The sequence below is a fragment of the Camellia sinensis genome, chromosome 2 (genome assembly GCF_055761805.1).
Source record: "Camellia sinensis isolate YWXY chromosome 2, ASM5576180v1, whole genome shotgun sequence".
Classification (NCBI taxonomy): Eukaryota; Viridiplantae; Streptophyta; class Magnoliopsida; order Ericales; family Theaceae; genus Camellia; species Camellia sinensis.
This window is the reverse complement of record NC_138962.1, coordinates 74,419,554-74,441,489: the sequence shown is the minus strand read 5'-3', so window position 1 is coordinate 74,441,489 and position 21,936 is coordinate 74,419,554. Positions and strand designations below refer to the sequence as shown.

Sequence of the window (21,936 nt, the reverse complement as noted above, 5' to 3'; positions counted from 1 at the left end):
GTTATTTCCTCATAATATTTGTGAATTATCTTGATTAATTTTCTTTTTCATTCATTTTTTAGAACTAAGTAAAGCCTGAAATACCAAACACTATTTTATTAATCAACTACATGCAAGTTGGACAAAATATACAAGATACAGGCACGCTCCAAATCAAACATGTCATATAATTATCCAATAGCCGTAACCAAAAGCCCAAGAAGCGCCTCAGCTAATAGATTATGCACTATGCATGGCGAGCATGCACAGAGAATTGCACACACGGGGCCTCAGCAAATAGATTAAGCAACATGCATCGTGCACGTGCACGCAGATAGAGCTACATAAAACACTGCATACAAACACTGCAGCATTGTACAATGTTTAAAAGTAGCTACCAGTCGAGAAAACACTCAGCATACAATGATTACACAACTGGGGCTTGGAAGCCCTTGATTGTTAATTAAGTTGAAATCATACCGAGCTAAAAAGTCCTCCACTGCCTACAACTTTACAGGTCAGATTAACACATACAGTGCGAACAGACTACTCTTTCTAATACCTAGCTGCTCTGAGGAAGTTGTCAAAAGGGCTGGCAGGCGGTAGCTTCAGAGCCAACCATGGGTCCATCTGCGGCATAGCTCCCTGAACAGGAACAGATCCCTCTCTATTGGTTACCTACACCAACACCAATGGTCCATCAAAAAATGAATGCAGAATATGGTTGACTATAAGCAAGAGCATGGTTTTAAATGGTAACAATATCAGTATACTTGTTAGTATATATCCAGCTAATATCAAACAGTATCAGCGAATATCAATATCACAAGTCCAAAATCCCAATACATTACATATGTAGATATTATATTTACTGCTCGATATTATAACAGTATCAGGACTTGGACTTCTATAAGCAGTACCTTCACAAACTCTAAAATTAGAACAAATGGCACAAGACCTATAATACAAGGGGAGTCGACACCATTCATATAGGTAGGGTTGCTTGATTTGGGATCCCCGTGGTAGGCTGGACCAAAATCCAGCCAAGAGAGGCAGCCTTTAGAACAACAGGTTAGGAAAGTCACACAACGCGTCACGTTTTCTAATCTTCTTCTCACCATGGAAGTGTGCTCACTACATAGATTCCCCATGCAAAATCTTAGGGTATGTTTGGTTTGATTTTGGAAGATGAGTTTTAAAGATAAAAAGTACGAAAAGTTGTTTGGTTTGGTTTTTTTCAAAAGATGTTTTGAAAAATTATTTTGAGAGGGAGTTTTGGAAAAAGTGATTGATTTGATGTGTATGAGAGAGAGATTTGTTTGGAAAACTTGTAAACCAAACAAGTTTTGGAAAAAAAATTTCAAAAAATTTGTTTGATTTGATTACTTTTAAAAACTTATTTGTAGAAAAAAAATTTCAAAATTTTTTGAGAAACACAAACCAAACAAGGCCTTAGTAACTATGTTGACCTTATGCATGTGTGAACTTCAACAAGGGATACATGTTGGCCTCTGCTAGGCCTAGTGGCTAGTATAAAACTCAAAACTTCTAGATCAACCAAGACTAATTAAGAAATCAAAGTATGCTTACCTTCCTGATTTCTGACAACCCATCTGCAGAAAATGACGGAAGTACTTTCTCAGATGTTTTTGTGTAATGACTTTCTTGGGTCAACCAATTCGAGAGCTTCTTCCTTGCACCTGTTCCAAGAGCTTCACACTGACTGGCCATGGTGCTATATGGAAGGGGTGAAGTTGAAACAGACGTTCCAGCCACTTGACCAGCGACCTCAAGTGCCTGAAAACGAAACTAGGTAAGTGTCGTGCCAAGGACCAGGATGCATGGCAGATGGTTCATAAATGTGCATGATTAAATAACCAAGATGGATTTCATTTCCCCAGCTCAGATCAAGGAGATAAGCAATGCAATACAACTCGTATTGAGGATTAGAGAAGTGAAAACACAAGTTTATGCAATGTGTACACAAAATGCTATTTATGTATAGACACAAATTACTTGACGGGTATGATATCCAGAATTTGACAAAGCTGTGGTTTATTGAAACATAGAAAAACAACTTTCTCAACTAAATGACTTTTTTTCTTTTTTTCAGCAAAGGGAACAAAACTAAATGCCTTTCCTGAAATTTTGGTAGTAAAAACAAGTATGCCCTTCGCTATTTCTTTTATTCCTTTGTTATTTCAACACTAAAAAAATGTTTGAAGGAAACATTAACATCAAAAAGAAAGTGCAAAAAACTTTTTCTTCAACAAGAGCTTTGGTATCGTCACATGTCAAAGTCTGACCGACTCAAGAAAAAAAAGAGAAAAGAAAAAAAAAAAAAGAAAGATCATGGTCACTATTGAACTTGAACCGCCACACGAGGTTGTTAAAATCGGAATCCTAGGCAGGATCGTTGGGAGGGACTTATGGATCAAATCGTAGAATCAGATCGAGAATCGTAAGATTCTACTTTTAATGTAAAATAAAATCTTAAATTATCTATAATGATAATGTATGTTAAAAAATTGTAAAATCATTATAGAAAAATGATTCATTTGATATAATACATCTTTTATGTTATCATAAATTTAAAGAGATGTTTGTAGAAAAAATTTATACTCAAGTTTCCTATATAAATATACACATACATACATATATAAGAAATAAATAATAAGAATTTTTTTTTTTTTTTTGTAGGATCGGGATTGTTGTAGAATCAGGATCGTAGTGCGATTCTACACAATTTTATCACTAAGATCATAATCGCTTTAATCCTAGTGCGATCTGAATCATTTGGCCCAACTAGAACTATAGATCTTACGATCTGGATCAGGATTCTGATAACCATGCTGCCATGTCTATACAAAATGGCTAGCCCAATAAATGATGAATTCTAACTAGGAGAGTTATTGAAGGTGTTATCCAATTTACTTGTTTAGAAACAGAAGAATCAACCTAAAGCCATTGTACCATCTTTTTTTCATTGATTCTAGTGTCATGTTAACTCACTTTTCATGAATGACAAGCTTAAAAACTTTTAGATGCTGCATGATCTTGTTGACTAACATGCACTAATCTTTTTTTAACGGTCAATATGTGGGCATGCACACACAGGAAGAATGAGATTACCGATTCCAGAAGCTGCCCAATGCTGACAATGTGAGACATGGAAGGGGATGCCGGCATCTTCGGGATGAAGCGAGAGAGGTCAGCAACAGAAGATTCACTCATTGCATCGTCCTCGGCTATCAAATTTGTCAGAAAATCCTGAAACATAAGTGAAAATAATACAATAAAGCTTCTATTGCATCACTATCAGGAAATATCTTGGTGTAGTTTTACTAGGTTTGAAATTAAAAAAATAATTTTCTAATTGGACCAATTAACTCAATAATTGAACAGATAAAAGACAATTTGATTACATACTTAAAGATTAGATATCTGACAGAATAAAAGCACTTTCATCCAGGTAACTAACATACATCTTAAAACAGCAGACAAGGACTGTTACTGATAAAAAATAAAATATAAAAAAACAGACAAGGACCCTGAAAGGGCATACCCCATCACAAGAAAGAGTTTCCTTGGAATTTGCAATTGCCTGAATGTGATCCAAATCAAGGATTGATTGTGGACCAAACATGAACGCATCATCAGGTGTAAATGGTTCTGAAAGCTGCTTTACAAGGTCAGCCACATCTAGCTGAACATGTGCACAGATGGAAGATACAGATATAAGTTTGTATATACTATATACTGCACACATTGATAAGAAGTGCAGAGAGAGAGAGAGAGAGAGAGAGTAATAGACTAATAGTATAAACAGTAGAAGCTCAGGTTTATCAGTTACAAACCACACCTCGACACTAGAAGACAAGTTCTGAACTAAGATATCCACGAGAATCTTGTCAGATTCAGAGATCTTGTTCCGTAAATCAAACAGCAATGATGTGGCCACTTGGTTATCAGTGACAGAACCATACTCTCTCACATCCGCCCCAGGCTTCACATATACTTGAAAGTCGTCACTGATGCCCAAGTAGGGATCCACCTGAAACCATACAAAACATCCTTTGAAGATTAATGAATTTTAGTTGTAAATCTTATATTTGAAGTAACACAAACTTGGCACAATGAACCCTACGAAAGCAACAAAAGAAAACTGACATCCCATGCTAACCAGAAGGATACAAAGAAAAAGGTAAAACTTGAAAGAGATTATAGAGGAAGACACCTAGGGTCTGTTTGGATGGATATGGTTTTGACAAGCATAGATTTTGACATTAATTATTCAAAGAGAATAGCTCAAATTTAAATTTGATAGTTTACCTATAAATTTCAGTATTGAATGAAATAGCTTTATCATGATGGCTTTGAAATAGCTATGGGCTGTTTAGTGCAGCTTATAAGGCTGTTTGATGCAGCTTATGTAGCTGCTTATAGCTTTTTTATTTTGGAAAATTGTGCATGAGTGTAGAGCACAGCTTCTGCTAAAAAGCTTACAAGGCAAAAATAGAATAAATAAGCTTTTCTTTTAAAAAAAAAAAAAGTTGATTATTGAGAAGCAGGCAGAAAGATGCTTTTAGCTTCTGCTTCTGATTATCAGTTTTCATTTTGCAAAAAACTACACCAAATAGGCTCTATATAAAAGTAGTTATTTGAGATCATGTTGAGGATTCTCTTCCAGTAACAAGGTTCCTACTAAATACATCTCTTTTATGTTAACTTATCTTCTTCTAGAATTTCTCTCCACCTGTAATATCTAACTCTCCAATATTTTTAACTTCAAATCCCTTGATTGAAAATCCATATCCATCCAAATCACGATTTTAAGTAACGGTATCAAAATATCAATATTGATAATATGGTCATATATCAGCCAATATCATAGAGTAATGGACAGTATTAGTCAATATATCAATGCATAATGGTATCAAAAGGCCAAATCCCATTACGTAATGCCCGAAACAATACATAACAACCAATATTTAAAACCCTGGTCCAAACAGACTCTTAAATTAACTAATTACAAAACATGACTATAATTAAATGCATGGCAAGTGAAACTTACATCACATTCAACCAATGAATTAATCAAATCATTCAAATCAGGAATCTGATATAACTTTGCTGCAAACATCAACATTGCCGTTGATAATATAAGAACTAATCTCTGGTATGTTGGAGGCCACATCCCTACCAAAAAAAAAATGTAGAAACACATCAATTCCACAACTTCAATCTTCTCCACGTTTAAGAGGTGCTTTTCACATACCATTGTTAGGGTCCAATGACATATTCCTAAGCGACAGGGGAAGCTGAAAGAAGCGGACCACTAGGTTGTTACTGTGACTCTGCAACAAAACAAGTACGAGAGGTTTTATAAGAGAGTCAACCCGATATATATAATTTTAAAATAAAAAATATAAGAAAACAAGAACATAAATAGCATGCTTGTGCACATAGTTAGTAAAAGAGTCTTGAAGAATAGAAGAAGAAGAAGCACATAACAATTCACAAGTCCGTCCCATGAGCCCCTAGGTAGACTTGGGTGCCCAATTACATAGCATTTGAAGGAACACATCCATCAAAACAATTTGTACTATCATAGCAGTTTTAGGATTTCATGATACCACACTGTTCTGATTTATCACAAGCATTTTCACAATGGCTGCAATTTCTATAATATCACAAACATCTTGTATGACAAATATGTACAAAAGAATAGACATAATAGAACAATTCTATTTGTCATATTCAAGCGTACCATTAATCAATTTGAAATTGATGCAGTTCCCCCAGTAAGATCTAAAGGCACAAAATTACATTGCAAAGAAAACAACATGGAATGAAAAGCTGAAAGAAAGGCAAGAAGGAGAATGCACGCCAGAATCCTTACCTTAAGGCGTAACGAAATAAGTGCCAAGCAGTAAGAATGGGCTATAGCTTCAACATTTGAAGGTAGATTATCTGGAAGATTAGCTTGTACCCAAAAGGCAGACAGCAACTGTGCTATTTGATCCTCACTAAATTTCATAATAGATGGTTCCTGTGCCAATCACATAATGCACTTGTATTAAGACTAGTGCAACAAATTTAGATTTACTATTTAAATTTCATAATATATGCATATAAAATACTTTTACAGAAAATATACATATATATCCTTACAGCCACAGCCAAGCTAGTTGATCCAGCAGTCTTGTCAATTATAGAACTTATTTTGTAGAAATTAGGGGAATTCTTGAGAGCCCGCCCCTGCTGCCGTTCTTCTTCAGCGTCTCTTTCATTAAAATCATCTCGAATATTAATTGCATGCTTTTGTACTTTAGTTCCATCCTTTTCTCTCCGAAGCCTTTCAAGTAGAGCAGTAATTGAAGCAAATGCAGAGGCAGAATTGGAATGCCATCTCCTTGGATGGTTAGAAACATCACGTAGTGGATGATTAGAACTTGGGATGAGAAGACCAGAAAATATTTTATGTGCCCCGACACGTACTTCAACGTCAGGATGCAACATTACTTTCAAAAGCTGAACAAGAAGAGCCTCTGGAAACACCTATAGAAAATGTTGCAAAAAAAATAGTTAATTCACTGTTTTGTAAAAGAGAAACTTTTGAGGAAGATTGTCCATCAATGTCAACTTTTTTAAATATGTTGCGTTGTAAAATCTTCACCATATTCCAAAGTGCATACAGCATCAGCTACTTAAAGGGAGAAGTTAAAAAGGACTCATTCGGTAGGTTATAAAACAAGAGCATTAATATGGCTGGTAGCATGCATCCCACGTTCAATGTTTATTGGTAATATATTACATATGCAATGTGAAATCAAAAAATCATTTAATTGAACACTGGTGTGTTTGGTAACGTTTACGTTTTCAGTTTATATTTACAAAAATTTTATAAACTGGTTTTTTGTTTATTTTTTGTTTATTTTTAGAAAAAGATAAACTACAAACTCGTTTGGTAATTGACAAAATATTTTAAAAAATTTAAAAATATAAAAGAGTGAGAAATGGCAAGTGGTGGCAGAAGACAGTGGTGGAAAGTGGTGATGGTAGGTGGTGGGCAGCTCGTGGTGGTGGGTGGTAGCGAGTGGGTGGTGGTGGTGGTGGTGGTGGTGGTGGCGGCGGCGGCGGCAGGTGGTGGGTGGCGGATGGCAGGTGGTGGTGGGTGGGTTGGTGGGTGGGTGACGGTGGCGGGTGGTAGCGAGTAGGTGATGGTGATGGTGGTGGTGTGGTGGCGGTGGCGGTGGCGGTGGCGGCGGGTGGTAGCGAGTGGGTGGTGGTGGCGGATGGCGGGTGGTGGTGGGTGGTAGTGAGTGGGTGGCGGTGGTGGTGCGGCGGCGGCGGGTGGTCGATGGGTGGTGGCAGGTGGGGGTGGGTGGTGGCGGGTGGGGGTGGTGGCAGTGGTGGTGGTGGTGGTGGTGGTGATGGGTGGGTGACAGTGGCGGGTGGTAGGTGGTAGCGAGTGGGTGGTGGTGGTGGTGGTGGTGGGTGGTGGGGGCAGGTGGGTGGTGGGTGATGGCGGTGGCTGGTGGCTGGTGGGTGGCAGATGGCTGGTGGTGGTGGGTGGCTGGTGGTGGATAGTGGTGGCAGGTGGGTGGTGAGTGATGGTGGCAAGTAGGTAGCGGGTGGTGGTGGCGGGCAGTGAATGGTAGTGGCGGGTGGTAGGTGGTGGTGGTGGTGGCGGCGGCAGCGGCGGCGAGGGAGGAGTGGGTGGTGGTGGCGAGTGGGTGGCAGGTGAGTGGTGGGTGGTGGTGGTGGGTGGTGGCGGTGGCGGCGGTGGCGGAAGACGGTGGTGGAAAATGGTGGTGGGTGGTGACCAGTGTTGGGTGGTAAAAAAAAAAACTCAACTCAAAACGGAAGCACATTTTTTGTATTTTTATTTTTTGGCCAAATTTATAAACTGAAACCACTGATTTATAAATCAAAAATTTTACCAAACAAGTTTTTATTTGAATTTTTAAAATTTTTGTAAATATAAACAGAAAACTGAAAACGTTGTGTGTTTGGTAACGTTTACGTTTTCAGTTTATATTTACAAAAATTTTATAAACTGGTTTTTGTTTACTTTTTGTTTATTTTTAGAAAAACATAAACTACAAACGCGTTTGGTAATTGACAAAATGTTTAAAAAAATTAAAAAATATAAAAAAGAGTGAGAAATGACAAGTGGTGGCAAGTGGCGGCAGAAGACGGTGGTGGAAAGTGGTGACGGTGGGTGGTGGGTAGCTGGTGGCGGTAGGTGGTGGCAGGTGAGTGGGTGGGCGGTGGTGGGTGGGTGGGTGACGGTGGCGAGTGGTGGGTGGTAGCGAGTGGGTGGTAGTGGTGGGTGGTGGTGGCAGGTGGATGGTGGATGGCGGGTGGTGGTGGTGGGTGGGTGACGGTGGCGGGTGGTGGGTGGTAGCGTGTGAGTGGTGGTGGCAGGTGGGTGGCGAATGGCAAGTGATGATGGGTGGTGGCGAGTGGGTGGTGATGGTGGACAGGTGGGTGGTGGGTGGTGATGGTGGATGGGTGGGTGACGGTGGCGGGTAGTAGCGAGTGGGTGGTCGTAGTGGTGATGGCAGGTGGTGGGTGGCGGATGGCAGGTGGTGATGGGTGGTGGCGGGTGGGTGGTGATGATGGGTGGGTGGGTGGTGGGTGGTGATGGTGGGTGGGTGGGTGACGGTGGCGGGTAGTAGCGAGTGGGTGGTGGTGGTGGTGGTGGCGGTGGTGGCAGGTGGGTGGTGGATGGCGGGTGGTGGTAGGTGGGTAGCAGATGAGGGGTGGTGGTGATGGGTGGGTGGGTGGGTGACGGTGGCGGGTGGTAAGTGGTAGTAAGTGGGTAGTGGTGGGTGGTGGCAAATAAGTGGTGGGTGGTGGCAAGTAAGTAGCGGGTGGTGGTGGTGGTGGTGGTGGTGGTGGGTGGGTGGGTGAGTGACGGGTGGTAGGTGGTAGCAAGTGGGTGGTGGTGGTAGGTAGGTGGCGGATGGGTGGTAGGTGGCTGGTGTTGGTGGGTGGCTGGTGGTGACAGGTGGTGGATGGTGGTGGCTGGTGGGTGGTGAGTGGTGGTGGCAAGTAGGTGGCGGGTGGTGGTGGTGGCGTGCGGTGGATGGTAGTGGCGGGTGGTGGGTGGTAGCGAGTGGATGGCAGGTAGGTGGTGGTAGTGGTGGCGAGGAGTAGATGGTGGTGGCGAGTGGGTAGCAGGTGGGTGGTGGTGGTAGGTGGGTGGTGAGTGGTGGTGGTGGTGGCAGGTGGGTGGTGGTGGTAGGTGGGTGGTGAGTGGTGGTGGTGGTGGTGGTGGGGGGTGGGTGGTAGGTGGTGGCGGCGGAAGACGGTGGTGGAAAATGGTGGCGGGTAGTGGCTAGTGTTGGGTGATAAAAAAAAAAAAAACTGAAAACTCAAAATGGAAACACATTTTTTGTGTTTTCATTTTTTGGCCAAATTTATAAACTGAGACCACTGATTTATAAATCAAAAATTTTACCAAACAAGTTTTTATTTGAGTTTTTAAAACTTTTGTAAATATAAACAGAAAACTGAAAACGTAAGTGTTACCAAACGACACCATGTTACCAAACGGCACATTATAATAACAATCTTACCTGAAGTCGGCTTAAAAATATTTTACCCTAAGTAGGCATAGACACTTCTAGGAAGCAATCATGTCTGTGTTGAACACATGCCGGACACTAACTCTATGGAAACACCTATACGCATATACTAATTTAGAAATGAAATTATATAATTCCATATTATTTTGTGTCCATGTCACGTATTGGGGTCTATGCCACATAGTTCTGACCTCAAAAACCATTTAAAAATAAATAAAGCTAAAAAAAGGAAATAACGAAATTCACCAGATGCATGGACATGCACAGGCATATACAGAGGATACGACAGGAATATCCAAATCAACTCACCTGCTGTGAAAATGAAGAGACAGATGCTAATGAAATTACATGAGCAAGAATGATCAGTGATTCAATGGTTGCTCTGGTAATTACTTTAACCGACGGCAGCTTCTCCAGTGTCGTCGCCATCACATCAAATAGTTGCCTTGCATCAGCAATCTAATAACAATGGATAAAAATCAACTTAGAAGACTCAATACAGCAGAAAAAGAAAGAAAAGTTCATTAGTGACAAAGGATTTACCCCTTTAGCAGTTTCTACCAAACAATCTTCAATGGCATTTTGGAGTGAGATATTCAAGTTTGGCTCTTGTTCTCCCACTGAATCAACTGTTGCTTGAATACTTTTCCTCAAATGCCTGCATAGGTCACTGATATATCCAATATCTGAGAGAACAGCTTCAGATCTAATTTGCCGAACCAAAGCAGTAGCAATTTGGATGACACTAGATTTAACTTGCGGATCATGTGAAACATTTTTGTGGTCCAAATGATGAATGACAGTAGTTAAAATCAATTGCTGATTCCCTGAAAAAAGAATAAGATAAGCATCAGTAAAATCCAAATAGATCAAGCTGGTTTCTATTCTACGATACAGTTGCCTGCACTTATAACCAAAAAAGGAACATGATAGAATCACAAATTGAAAATCTAGCTGTCAAATTTAGTTCACACAATTTACGACAGACAATTAGCATTTTTAAATCACTTAAACAGAATTAAACCAGTCAAGAGAAAGCAGTAAATTTATTTATGTATTCAAACAGAATTAAGAAGCTGCCATATGCACGCACCCGAAATCAGTTAACCTTCATAGCCAACAATATTGTAGGGTAAGTGACCATCTGCATGAACATCTACTAATAACTAATGATAACAAAGTACATGCATTAACATCTGCAAACCAGCAATGGGGGTGTTTGGTGCAGCTTTTTTAAGCCAACTTATGGCTTCTGGCTTTTAAAAAGTTATTTTGGACTGTTTGGTTAAACTTATTTCAAACAGCTTCTGATTCTAACATGTAAACAATATTGAAGTATATTATTGATTGATGTATTACAAGATTGATAAATTACAATTCCTATACAATCTATATATAGAAGAAAATGTGGTAGTAGGTGTAGTGGATGTGATAGTGGGTTAGGTGAAGTGGAGTGTGTGGTGAAGTGGAGGTAAGTGAAGTGGAGTGTGTAGTGGAGTAGGTGAAGGTAAAGATGGGAAATTCTAACAGCCCCCCGCAAACTCAAGGAGGAGAGAAACTAACCAACTTGAGTTTGGAGAGAGTAACAAAACAAGAAAATACATAAAAATAAAAAAGGATAGGAGACACTGTATGGTCGTGTCAGACCGTTGGTGAAGACACTGTATGGGGTGTCATAACGTTGTAGAGGACACTGTATGGTGGTGTCAGACCGATGTAGAAGACAGTTTATGGGGTCATGTCGGACCGTTGTAGAAGACAGTTTATGGGGTCATGTCGGACCGTTTGTAGAAGACAGTTTATGGGGTCATGTCGGACCGTTGAAGGAGACAATGTTGTGACAGTTTACGGAGTCTTGCTGGACCCTTGTAGAAACTAACCGGAATCAATGTCGGGACAGTTACAGAGTCTTGTCGGACCCTTGTAGAAACTAACCGGAATCTATGTCGGGACAGTTTACAGAGTCTTGTCGGACCCTTGAAGGAGCTAACCGGAATCAATGTCGGGACAGTTTACAGAGTCTTGTCGGACCCTTGTAGAAACTAACCGGAATCTATGTCGGGACAGTTTACAGAGTCTTGTCGGACCCCTGTAAAAACTAACCGGAATCTATGTCGGGACAGTTTACAGAGTCTTGTCGGACCCTTTAAAAAGTTGCACCCTCAAAAGGTGTGCCCAAAGTTGTCAAAAAGGCGTGCCATCAAAAGGCGTGCCCAATTCATCAAAAGGTGTGCCATCAAAAGGCGTGTCCATTTTATCAAAAGATGTGCCCTGAAAAGGCGTGCCAGTGTGTCGGGCGGCAAGAGGCGCGCGATGCGCGTGGCTGCCTCGGCTATTTAACCATGACAGAGCCTGAGGCCGAGGCAGAAGCAAAAAAAAAACTGCGAAATCCTCTGTAAAACTCTTCGTTGTGCTGAGAGAGAGAGGCTGTAACACTGTTGTGCTGAGAGAGAAACTCTGTAATACGCTGTAACACTCTGTTGCCCAGAAAAATGGCCTCGTCCTCGTCTTCCCGTGGACTGCTCACCCTCTTTCCCGACCTCAACGAGTCAACGAGAGAGAGAACTGGTGCGGTGGCACTGGAACCTCAACCAAACACCGCTGGGTATACTCCGTTGAACTTTCCGATGCGGTCTGTGGAGCAAAGAATGGCAGTCCTGTCGGATGTGGAGGCCAATCAGTATACTTTGAAGGTATGTGTGGAAAGCATGACGGCGGTCACAAACCTGTCGAACCGGCTGCAGAGTAGGACAAATGAGGTGCAGCAGTTAAACTCCCAACTGGCTCTGCTCCAACGCATGTATAAGGATGCGCGAGCAGAGATAAGTGTGCTGAAGGCGGAAAATAAGGAACTGAAACGGAAGGCCACCGTGATGTTCCGATTTGGAGGACCGCCAGATGCTGCAGTGGAGGAGCAGACTGGAGGCAAAAAGAAGAGGCCGGCGGCAGAGTAGAGAAGAAAAATCCCACTGTGGGTGTGGATGGTTTGTGTTGGTTTGTGTTTTTGTTTTTTTTTTTTTTTTTTTTTTTTTTTTTTTTTTTTTTTGTTGTAAAATGATGATCGGGATGAGCCCCAATATGAATAAAATGAGTGTGGTAGCAGTTCGTCGTCTTCCTTGGTTTGTTGTTGTTTTTTTTTTTTTTTTTTTATAATAAGGAAAATGGATAGAAAAAGAAAGAGAGAATAAATAAAATAAAATAAAATAAAATAAAAATAGGAGTAGTGAAAATATATGATAATAAATATATATATATATATAGTTAAATAAAAGAAAAGGGGGAAAGAACGTGGGTGCACATGGGTGTGGTTTGATGATGCATTATTTTAAGATATATATATATATTAAAAAAAGAAATGTGAGATGGAAATTGGGTTGGTGTGCAAAGCTGGTGATGCGGTTTTGTTTTCAAAAAGATGGATTAAAATAAAAAAAAAGAAAAGAAAGTGGAGACCATGATGAAAGGTGGGAACAAGTGTGCTGGTGCTGTGTTGTAATAGTCAAAAAGAGAGATAAGAAAATAAAATAAAATAAGTTTCAAGGTGCTGTTGAGGGCTTGCTTGGATTGCTTCATTGAATTGCTTGTATAATTTCCATTCAGGCATTCGACTGTAGCTAGCTGCAGCAGAATTTCCTAGGTTTGATCTAATGGCTCCTGGGACAACATTGATAACATCGATCCCAAATGGCCTAAGTTCCAATCTCAAGGAATCAGTTAGTGCATGCAGAGCAGCCTTAGATGCAGTGTAAGCACCTGCCCATGGTGGAGGGGCCAAAACAGAAACACTTCCCACAGTTACAATCTTAACCTTCTTTCTAGAGGCCATGTGAGGCACCACAGCTTGTATCAATCTCATGGTACCATAAACATTGGTATTGAAAGTAGCTTGAATTGCAGAAAGAGGGATCTCAGCAAGAGGTCCTACGAATTGGACCCCAGCATTGTTGACGAGGACATCGATGCGTCCAAACTCTTGAAGAACATTGGAGAGAACGTTTTGGACGCTCTCATCGGACAACACGTCGAGCTCTTGAAGGAAGAACCTTGAGTCCTCTTCCAGGTCCGCCATGGAAAACCGAGACCGACTCGTCGCCACCACCACGCATTTCTCGGCGGCGAAGGCTCGTGCGAGCGCGTGGCATATGCCGCCAGTGGTACAGCCTGTGATGAGGACCACCTGTTTGTTGTAAGACGACTCCATGATCGAGAATAATAGAATGATAGAGATGATAGGGGAATAGGTTGGGATCCGGCGGACGGCTAAGGTGAGGTTGTCGCCCGCCGGTGAAGCTAAAATATTAGGTTCTAAACCTGCTCTGATACCATGTAAACAATATTGAAGTATATTATTGATTGATGTATTACAAGATTGATAAATTACAATTCCTATACAATCTATATATAGAAGAAAATGTGGTAGTAGGTGTAGTGGAGGTGATAGTGGGTTAGGTGAAGTGGAGTGTGTGGTGAAGTGGAGGTAAGTGAAGTGGAGTGTGTAGTGGAGTAGGTGAAGGTAAAGATGGGAAATTCTAACATAACAACTTATTTTAAGTCAAAAAAGCTGATTCTGAGAAGCTGCTCACCCCTTGCTTCTGATTATCAGCTTCTGCTGTGGACATGTTAATTCACCGTTATACTCTTAGATTTTTTTATTTTTTATTTTTTTAAAAATAGAAAAAGACTTAAATGGACTATTAAATATTATTATTATTTTTTATGAAAAATGTAGACAAATAGTGAATAATAAAAAATAAAAATTAATTGAAAAAACTACTTCACAGCTTATTTAACAAACACTACTCAGCAACTTAAATCTATAATCCAACAGCTATACCAAACAGATTAACCGCTTCTGATTAAAGTCATAATCTATAATCTGTTAAGCTATAATCTATAATCTATTTTAACAGCTACACCAAACACCACCAATATACAAGAGAACGAAAAATATATGTTGTTCTTAATAGTTACAAAATCCAAATTCTTTTATTTGTAAAATAGATACTTGGAAAGGTATAGTACTGCAATTGCACACCACTAATAAGTGTCTAGGCATTCTCCTTGGGAAAAAGAGAGAACACAGGAAAAGAAAATGATGTGATTTGAAATTTTGGCACATCAACAAAACATGAGGCAGAATATGTCAAGTCACCTGGAATCTCCACGAAGTAGCACATATCAGACAGAATCATTATTGCCAACCCATGCCGAGGAACCCAATGTCGGCCAGTATCAAAATAGACAAACATTGGATCCAATATCCGGCGCATTGTTATACTCTCTTTGGCTAGTTCAACCATTCTTTGGATACATATTTGCACCCATACTTTTGGTGTCTCAATCTCTTCTCTGTATGGATAAAATAAAAAAATAGAAGTAAAATGATTAGAATGCAAGACAGGATTATGTTTGCATACCTTTTTGGTACAAGTTTAAAAATGTAGCACAATGCCTTTGGAATTTGAACCTGGTTAAAAGAGAAGGATCTTTCTTCTCTGGTCGTGACCTAATCATCATGCTGCTAGGGATCATTTCAGTACCAGTGCCAACTCTCCCTTCGCATCTAACTACTTCATCCACCCAATGATGATGTAATTCCCCTCTTTCATCATCATCTTCATTTATTGTATCTGGCTCATAGTTAGCCAAAGTGACATGCACAATCTGCAGTATGAAGATAAACAAACTAAAGTTGATGCACATTATTATGTCCATAAATCATACCTAAATTGGAATGGAAGCCATGCATATATAGACAAAGATTACACAATTAAGCACTTTATTCATATCCACAAAAAGGGGCAATATGAGTAACTCAATTAACAGTGTCAACATGTAGTTAGTATTTAATACATGGAAAGTTTATGTTTTGGGAAGTTCCATCAAAATTGAATGCTTCCGATCTTATTAAAGATTTGAAATGAGTAAATCAGATTATTGACAGCATGTAAATGAATCTCAAACGGTAGGATTCTAGGATCTAAAGAAATGATATTGTTCTAATTCCCTTTGGCCATTATGGTGATACATCAATATTTCATTGCAACCTTCTTGTTTAAAAATTATATAGAACTTAATGATTAAGCCAATCTCATGGGAAGTCCCAACAACTGCATAACCCTTTCAAGAAACCCCACACCAAAGAATGTCCACTAAAGCAATAAACAGCTTTACGAAATATAGCACCAAAAAAAAAAAGACTAACCTGATCAAAATCAACAAAGATGTGCGAAAACTCTGCCATGAACCATACCTGCAAAGGAAGAAGGCTACTCAGTAACTACATTTGCATTAGAAAGTAGAAAGGATACAGGCAACAATAAAGAATGAAGTAAAATGCAATATTACTAAATGGATGCTAGAGAAGAAAATTTGCCAGAAACATTAAATTGAATAAACAAGTAAACAAACTATCAAATTACCATGGCTGAAAGGCACTGCAAGCCTGATGCCCTCAAGCAGCGCTTCTCATGTTCTTCTCCAGTAGCACGAGCTAGTATACATACTTTTTTAACCAAATTTTCAATATTGTATGTGTAAGTTCCGTCTACCTATTCATGCATCAGGACAAAACAAGAGAGAACAACAGGAAAAAGTGCTAATCAGAATCAATTAAAAGAAAATGGCCATACAATATGCATGTAAAATAATAAGTACCATACACTATTAACTGCGAGCAACAAGCTAACAATGCTGAACATTATTGTTCTTTCCAAACATATAGATCTAAGATTAATTAACTGGTGTATTTGGCCTAAATCATCGACCTTCTGAATATTTGCAATTTTTCACACTGTGAAGCTAATCATCTTCAAAAATAGAAGAAATAATTAAAATTTAAAACAGACGAACAAAATAGCCAGTTAATTTAAGTTTGTTACTAAAAATTCTATTTTTTAACTTTGGTGTGAAGTGGGTGATGCCCTATTCAGTTCAAGAATTGTTTACCTCTTGGATTTAGAGATTGTCCGAGAGGTAGCTTTTGAAGGGCATAGGAGCTTACTCTCTGGCTCATGTCGCGCTTGAGGAATGAAAGAAATCAAAAGTCTTTTGATAAGATTTAGATGTCTATTTTGTGTTTAAAATGCACTGATCTTGTCCATATATTTTTGGCTTAGGGAGTCTTTTCCTTACTCTTTGCTTGATTTGTTGACTTTTTTAGGGAACATACGTTTCTGTTTTGGTTTTGGTTTTGTTTTTGTTTTCTGTATACTCCATGTGTACAGGTTGCGCTGCCTTTCGTGATACTTTCTTAATAAAATTTTTACTCATCAAAAAACTATTATTATTAATTCATTCATTAAAGGTGGAGTGGGGGAAGAAGGGGCAAGATTTGGAATGCATACAATTTTTTTCTCATCTCTAATGGAGTTGAGCCTATTAGCAGAAAGTAATCTGTAGGAATTGTAATAGGAAATGGTTCAACTTACATTAGAAAAGGTCAAGACCATTAATATCATGTTATCAACATATTTGGAGACAACTCCAAGCCTCCAACTATTTGCAAACATTCCAAATTATCTTATTATTAAGTGTTAATTAATACCTTTAAAGTTTGAATAATACAGCAAACAAAATTACATGATTTTAATCCCATAGGACATGGTGCCATAGTAAACATCTGATGCAATTGACTTCTTGCTATATTTTTTAAAACAAGAATACCGGTCATGAGGCCAGCAGTATCTTTTCATTTTCTTTACATTACTGCAAGCAACAGTTTCAACAATTACAGAAATCCTTTTCACCCATTAAAAGAAGAAACAATCCAAAAAAGCATCCACGTAACCAAGATTTCCAGCTCAGATTCTTGAGATTGTACTATAATATATATTTAGCAGAATATCTAAAATTGATCAACAAGATCTCCTTCCCCATTTATACAACATATTCAAGTACTCATTAAGAATAGAGGGAAGGCACATAATTTACCTGACTATAAATGAACCTAGTTAATGTCTGGCAACCAATTAGTTGCACGGCATCTTTCTTGGAGTTATCTAATAGTTCATTAACAACATTCAGCAGACTGACAGCAAAATATGCCCTGCAAAATAAAAGAAAATAAAATACTATTACAAGAGAATTCTACTTTTTCCATTATACTTTGGCCACTTTAGTCCAGAGTAAAACAAAGTAAAAAATAAAAACAAAATGAAAAGGTTATTAAAAAAAATATTTCCTATTTGGTCTACATAAGTATCAAACATGTTAGCACCAAGCTTTTCAATAGAATACCGTGTGTCCAGATCTAGCATGAAAACAAAAGTGAAACAGCACAGTGAACCTTTTAACTTTTCAAGAGACCAAAAATTTAAGCAAAAAAGTTTGCAAGAAAAAAATAATAATAATTTAGTAATCTTTTTTCTATGAGGGATAAAGGCCATAGCATGACTAGTGTGATTTTAGATTTACGGTCTACTCAAAAAATTCCAAGACTTCTATTCAACAATGAGCATCATAGTGGAAAGTAATATTAATAGCAGAGAACATAACTTACATTTGCTCTTTACAAATACAAAGCAACTTATTGTACGCTTCTGTGACGATATTGACAAATTTGATGTGATCACATCGCAGTTCTTTCAAGCACCTTTCTTCTAGATATTGTGCAATCTATTGAGAATAAATAGCATCCGCAATACATCAGCATTGCACATTAATTCAAAAGGTCAAACCCAATTAGATTGTTAAATGGTATGATGACAATGTCAATACCTTTGGGATTCTAAAAGGGTTTTTGGCAGCATATTCACATAACTTGACAATTTTCCGTTCACTTGACGGACCATTCTGCATAACAAAATGTATACTTAAACTTTTCCATACATGATAGATAAGAACATAGTATTTCATTCATTTAACCCAAAAGAATAAAGTCAATCAAGTAGCTCCCTGAAAATCAAGCCACCCACTACACAATATTTGAAGTTAACTTCTCATCATGAAAAAATTTCTATCTCAATATATTTGGTTCACTGGCCAGAAACTTCAAAATAAATCATATCCCCGTGTCGGAGGCTCGACACTTGGACAAGAGTATGGGATACGTGTATGATACTTTCCATTGAACACTTCTTATATTATATATTTGTTTTCACACTATCATTATATATATATTGATTTATAATATCATTATATATATTATTTTATAATTGTTATAAAATGAATAAAATGTATTTTTGACACTATATGATAACACCATTTTATCTCACACAATAAGATTAAAACATAAAAACAACCCCTTTTTGCCGAGTCCACATACCCAGGTTTGATGGGTTTAACCTCAAGATACATATCCACACCTGAGTTTGTGTAACACATCAGCTAAGGTCAAAATTTGGACCTACCAAAAAATTTATAAATGGACAAAGCCTACACTTTGAAAGAATAAATCAACTCATCACCACCCGTGGGTGACAAAGAATAAGTCCAAAGATGCAATCATGGTGAAGTGATATTTTTTCTTGGATGCTTACTTAGACTTGGGATTAAGTCCTCAAGAAACCCGAGCATCACCTTACCCAGGTGGATAGAGTTAGGATAATCTAATGTGACCTAAGTGCTAAAACTCCAAACACAAACTAACAAGAGCTCAAACCAGCTAGTGTTAACAGATTCACATGATACATTTGGTCAGCTACACTCATTCACATTCATACATTTGCTGAACCATGCAGAGATGTGAGACAACATGACACAAATGACTGAAATCTATAATTGAGAATTTTTCTGAACAAGAAGCCACCAGATTCAAAGAAAATACTAACCAGAGATTTGGGGAAAATTTCAGCAAGCAGTTTCTTGTAACGCTTAACCGGTTGGCGAGAACTAGACCTCAAAGCAGGGCAGCAAACACACATTTTCCCACATGCTGGGAATATCTTCCGAGAAATAAAACCCATTTTCCTACAAATACTAAAAAAAATAAGAAAAAACAGTGACATCCACTAAAATCTTCTACCAAAATCACCACCAGAGCATGAAACAACAAATCCAACAAACCCAAAGTTGCAACATATGTAGACATAAATACACATACACACAAAACCAGAACCCAAAACCCAGAAGGAAAGTAAGAAAACATCTTTGGGAGCTAAAAAAAGAACACACAGAGATCACACAGGCCTCAGAACAAACAAAGATCACACCTACCACACAACTTAACCCCAAAAAAAATAATCCAAAATTTGAAAATGAAGAAAGGAGAGAAAATTACCAAACCACCAAAAAGACATGCTAGAAAGAAAAAAAAAAACAATCAGGACTAGACAGAGAAGAAACTGAAATACTAATTACATTTGCCCAAGATTACACCAAATTTTTGAGAAAGAAAATACCCAGAACCCAAACTGAAGGATAGATCCAAAAAATCGCCAAAAGAGCGAAAAAAAAATATATACGACATACCCAGAACATCAAATAGCGCCAAAAGCATAAAAGAGAGAAGAGAAACGCATACCTTGCCCTGCGGAGGCTGATCTGGGTAGTGAAACCTCCCGCAGGGTTTATGCTTGAAGAACACCGGCAAGAATCAACAATGTCGAACAAAACAAACAAACAGTGTGGAGAGAGAGAGAGAGAGAGAGAGAGAGTGGTTCGAGAAGAATCAAACGAACATCGGGGAGAGGATGGAGGGACGGTATCACGTGATTGACAGTAGAGAAAACTGCTTTATGGTTTTGTGTCAGAATTTTGGGAAGACTCAAAAAAAAATCCCAAACATGCTTTTGCTTTATTTTTTCGTTTTTCTTTTTATAGTTTGGATTGGGAGAGTTTGAAATTCGATTTGAACTTGAATTTGAAGTGATGATTGCTTTTGAGTTTGAACACTTTTTCTATGTGTATTTTAGTAATTGAAATTTGAAGTTCACTTTTGTTTGAAAACTATAATGGTGGAAAAATGTTAGAAAGGGGTTTAATTGAATAATGAAGTGCCTTTAATATCATAAATTAGCCAACCTTGTTTTCATAACCATCCTCACATGGAATATCTCCTTGCGTAGCACTTTAATTGGGTTTGGCAGAATTTTAGGGTGATAACTTGTTATGAATCTTATTTTGATTATTTAAATTATTTATGATATAAAAAAATTTAATTATAATTTTTTTATTTTATAATATGTTTTTAAAAAATAAACTACAAATATAATTTTAAAAATAAATACAATAAAATAAAAATATTATAATTATCAGATTTACGTAATTTTTTTCATGGATGACATATGTTGAAGGCCTTGCAAAATAAATGATTGAAATTATAGAAATAGGACTTATAATGAGTTTTACGGACTCCTCAAACTCTCTCTTATTAAAATAATAATATGAAGAAAGTCAAATCCTTTCAATTTGTATAAATTTCACTTAGATTTATTTTGGCAACAAATTAAAATAGTCAAAATTTTATAACAAAAATTTTAACTTTTTTACATGTTATTTCATAAAAAAATGAAAAAAAAAATAATTAAAAGGATCAATTCTCAAAACAACCTTTAATTTATTAGCAAAAAGTTTCTTACAATTTTAATTCCACCCACTTTGTTTACCCTTTACTCACCGCCACCAACTCCAGCTAGCAGTGAACATGGTTGGATTTGGTTCAATTTTGAAATAAATTAAGGCTAAATAATTATCTATATTTTCATGAATTTTGCAATCAAATTAAATTATGAAATTTTGAAATCAAATCAAACTATAAAAATGTAATTCAATTTAGTTTTGAATCATGATTTTTATAAATTTTACCATTATTTTTTAATTACAAAATGCTTAAACATTAAACAATATGTCAACATCTTATAAACAATGATTGTTTAAATAATTATTTAGAACTAGTTTTACAATTTACAATAGCACACGTGTAAGAGTAGAGGGTTATTCACTTATAAATATATATATGTATATATATATATATAAGATACTAACAAGTACTTAAGTGATTACAATAAATAAAAAATTAAGGGTAAATTATACGTACACTTCTTGAGATTTAGGTTTACTACGTATCATCTACTGACGTTTGGGAAATTATACTAATCCCCTATCATTGTAATTATTTAAACGGAATGAAAATATTGAACTCATACACTCTCTTTTTTTTTGGCTTGCTTTACTTTCTCTTTTTTTTTCTCTTTTCGTTTATTTTTTTTTTAATGTAATTTCCTCTATTTTTTTACTAGGAGTTGTTATCTTTTATATAAGCATGGTGGTTTGTGAAATCAAACTATTAACCACAGGGGTGGAAATGTAATTTCCAAAACGTCAGGGGGTAGGTAGTAATTAGACCAAATCTCAAGGGTTGTCAATGTAATTTACCCAAAAATGAATATATAGACCTCCTTTGACAAGTGAACTTTTT

General features: G+C 37.6%; 2 protein-coding genes across 5 annotated transcripts; both read right to left on the bottom strand.

Moving 5' to 3' along the window:
- Nucleotides 1-277: 277 nt before the first annotated feature.
- On the bottom strand, nucleotides 278-20,561 carry LOC114279179 (protein SEMI-ROLLED LEAF 2). 4 transcript variants are annotated; one of them, XM_028221383.2, is made up of 20 exons: nucleotides 20,041-20,561; nucleotides 19,349-19,487; nucleotides 18,297-18,371; nucleotides 18,079-18,194; nucleotides 17,511-17,625; nucleotides 16,001-16,129; nucleotides 15,784-15,831; nucleotides 15,046-15,242; nucleotides 14,731-14,927; nucleotides 10,122-10,405; nucleotides 9,888-10,037; nucleotides 6,154-6,540; nucleotides 5,882-6,031; nucleotides 5,258-5,336; nucleotides 5,054-5,178; nucleotides 3,842-4,033; nucleotides 3,545-3,685; nucleotides 3,112-3,249; nucleotides 1,570-1,776; nucleotides 278-657 (listed from the first exon to the last, which is right to left on the bottom strand). In XM_028221383.2, exons 2-20 carry the CDS (start codon nucleotides 19,481-19,483, stop codon nucleotides 535-537), a joined length of 2,988 nt encoding a protein of 995 aa, XP_028077184.2. In that variant the 5' UTR covers nucleotides 19,484-19,487; nucleotides 20,041-20,561; the 3' UTR covers nucleotides 278-534. The 4 variants fall into 4 exon arrangements, with proteins under 4 accessions (XP_028077184.2, XP_028077185.2, XP_082770953.1 ...); XM_028221384.2 differs by having other exon boundaries at nucleotides 19,349-19,496; nucleotides 20,041-20,498; XM_082914827.1 differs by having other exon boundaries at nucleotides 19,989-20,304.
- Nucleotides 12,699-14,113, bottom strand: LOC145820121 (short-chain dehydrogenase RED1-like). Its single transcript, XM_082914828.1, has one exon. It carries the CDS (start codon nucleotides 13,777-13,779, stop codon nucleotides 13,078-13,080), a length of 702 nt encoding a protein of 233 aa, XP_082770954.1. The 5' UTR covers nucleotides 13,780-14,113; the 3' UTR covers nucleotides 12,699-13,077.
- Nucleotides 20,562-21,936: the final 1,375 nt, after the last annotated feature.

Bases quoted from the DNA above. Each gene is read 5' to 3' on its own strand.
- LOC114279179 (XM_028221383.2), bottom strand. From the start codon at position 19,483: ATGGGTTTTATTTCTCGGAAGATATTCCCAGCATGTGGGAAAATGTGT. The intron at 16,130-17,510 runs GTAAATTATGTG...ATGCATGAATAG, and splicing joins CTAGGTTCATTTATAGTCAG to GTAGACGGAACTTACACATA. The intron at 5,179-5,257 runs GTATGTGAAAAG...TTTTTTTGGTAG, and splicing joins GTCATTGGACCCTAACAATG to GGATGTGGCCTCCAACATAC.
- LOC145820121 (XM_082914828.1), bottom strand. From the start codon at position 13,779: ATGGAGTCGTCTTACAACAAACAGGTGGTCCTCATCACAGGCTGTACC.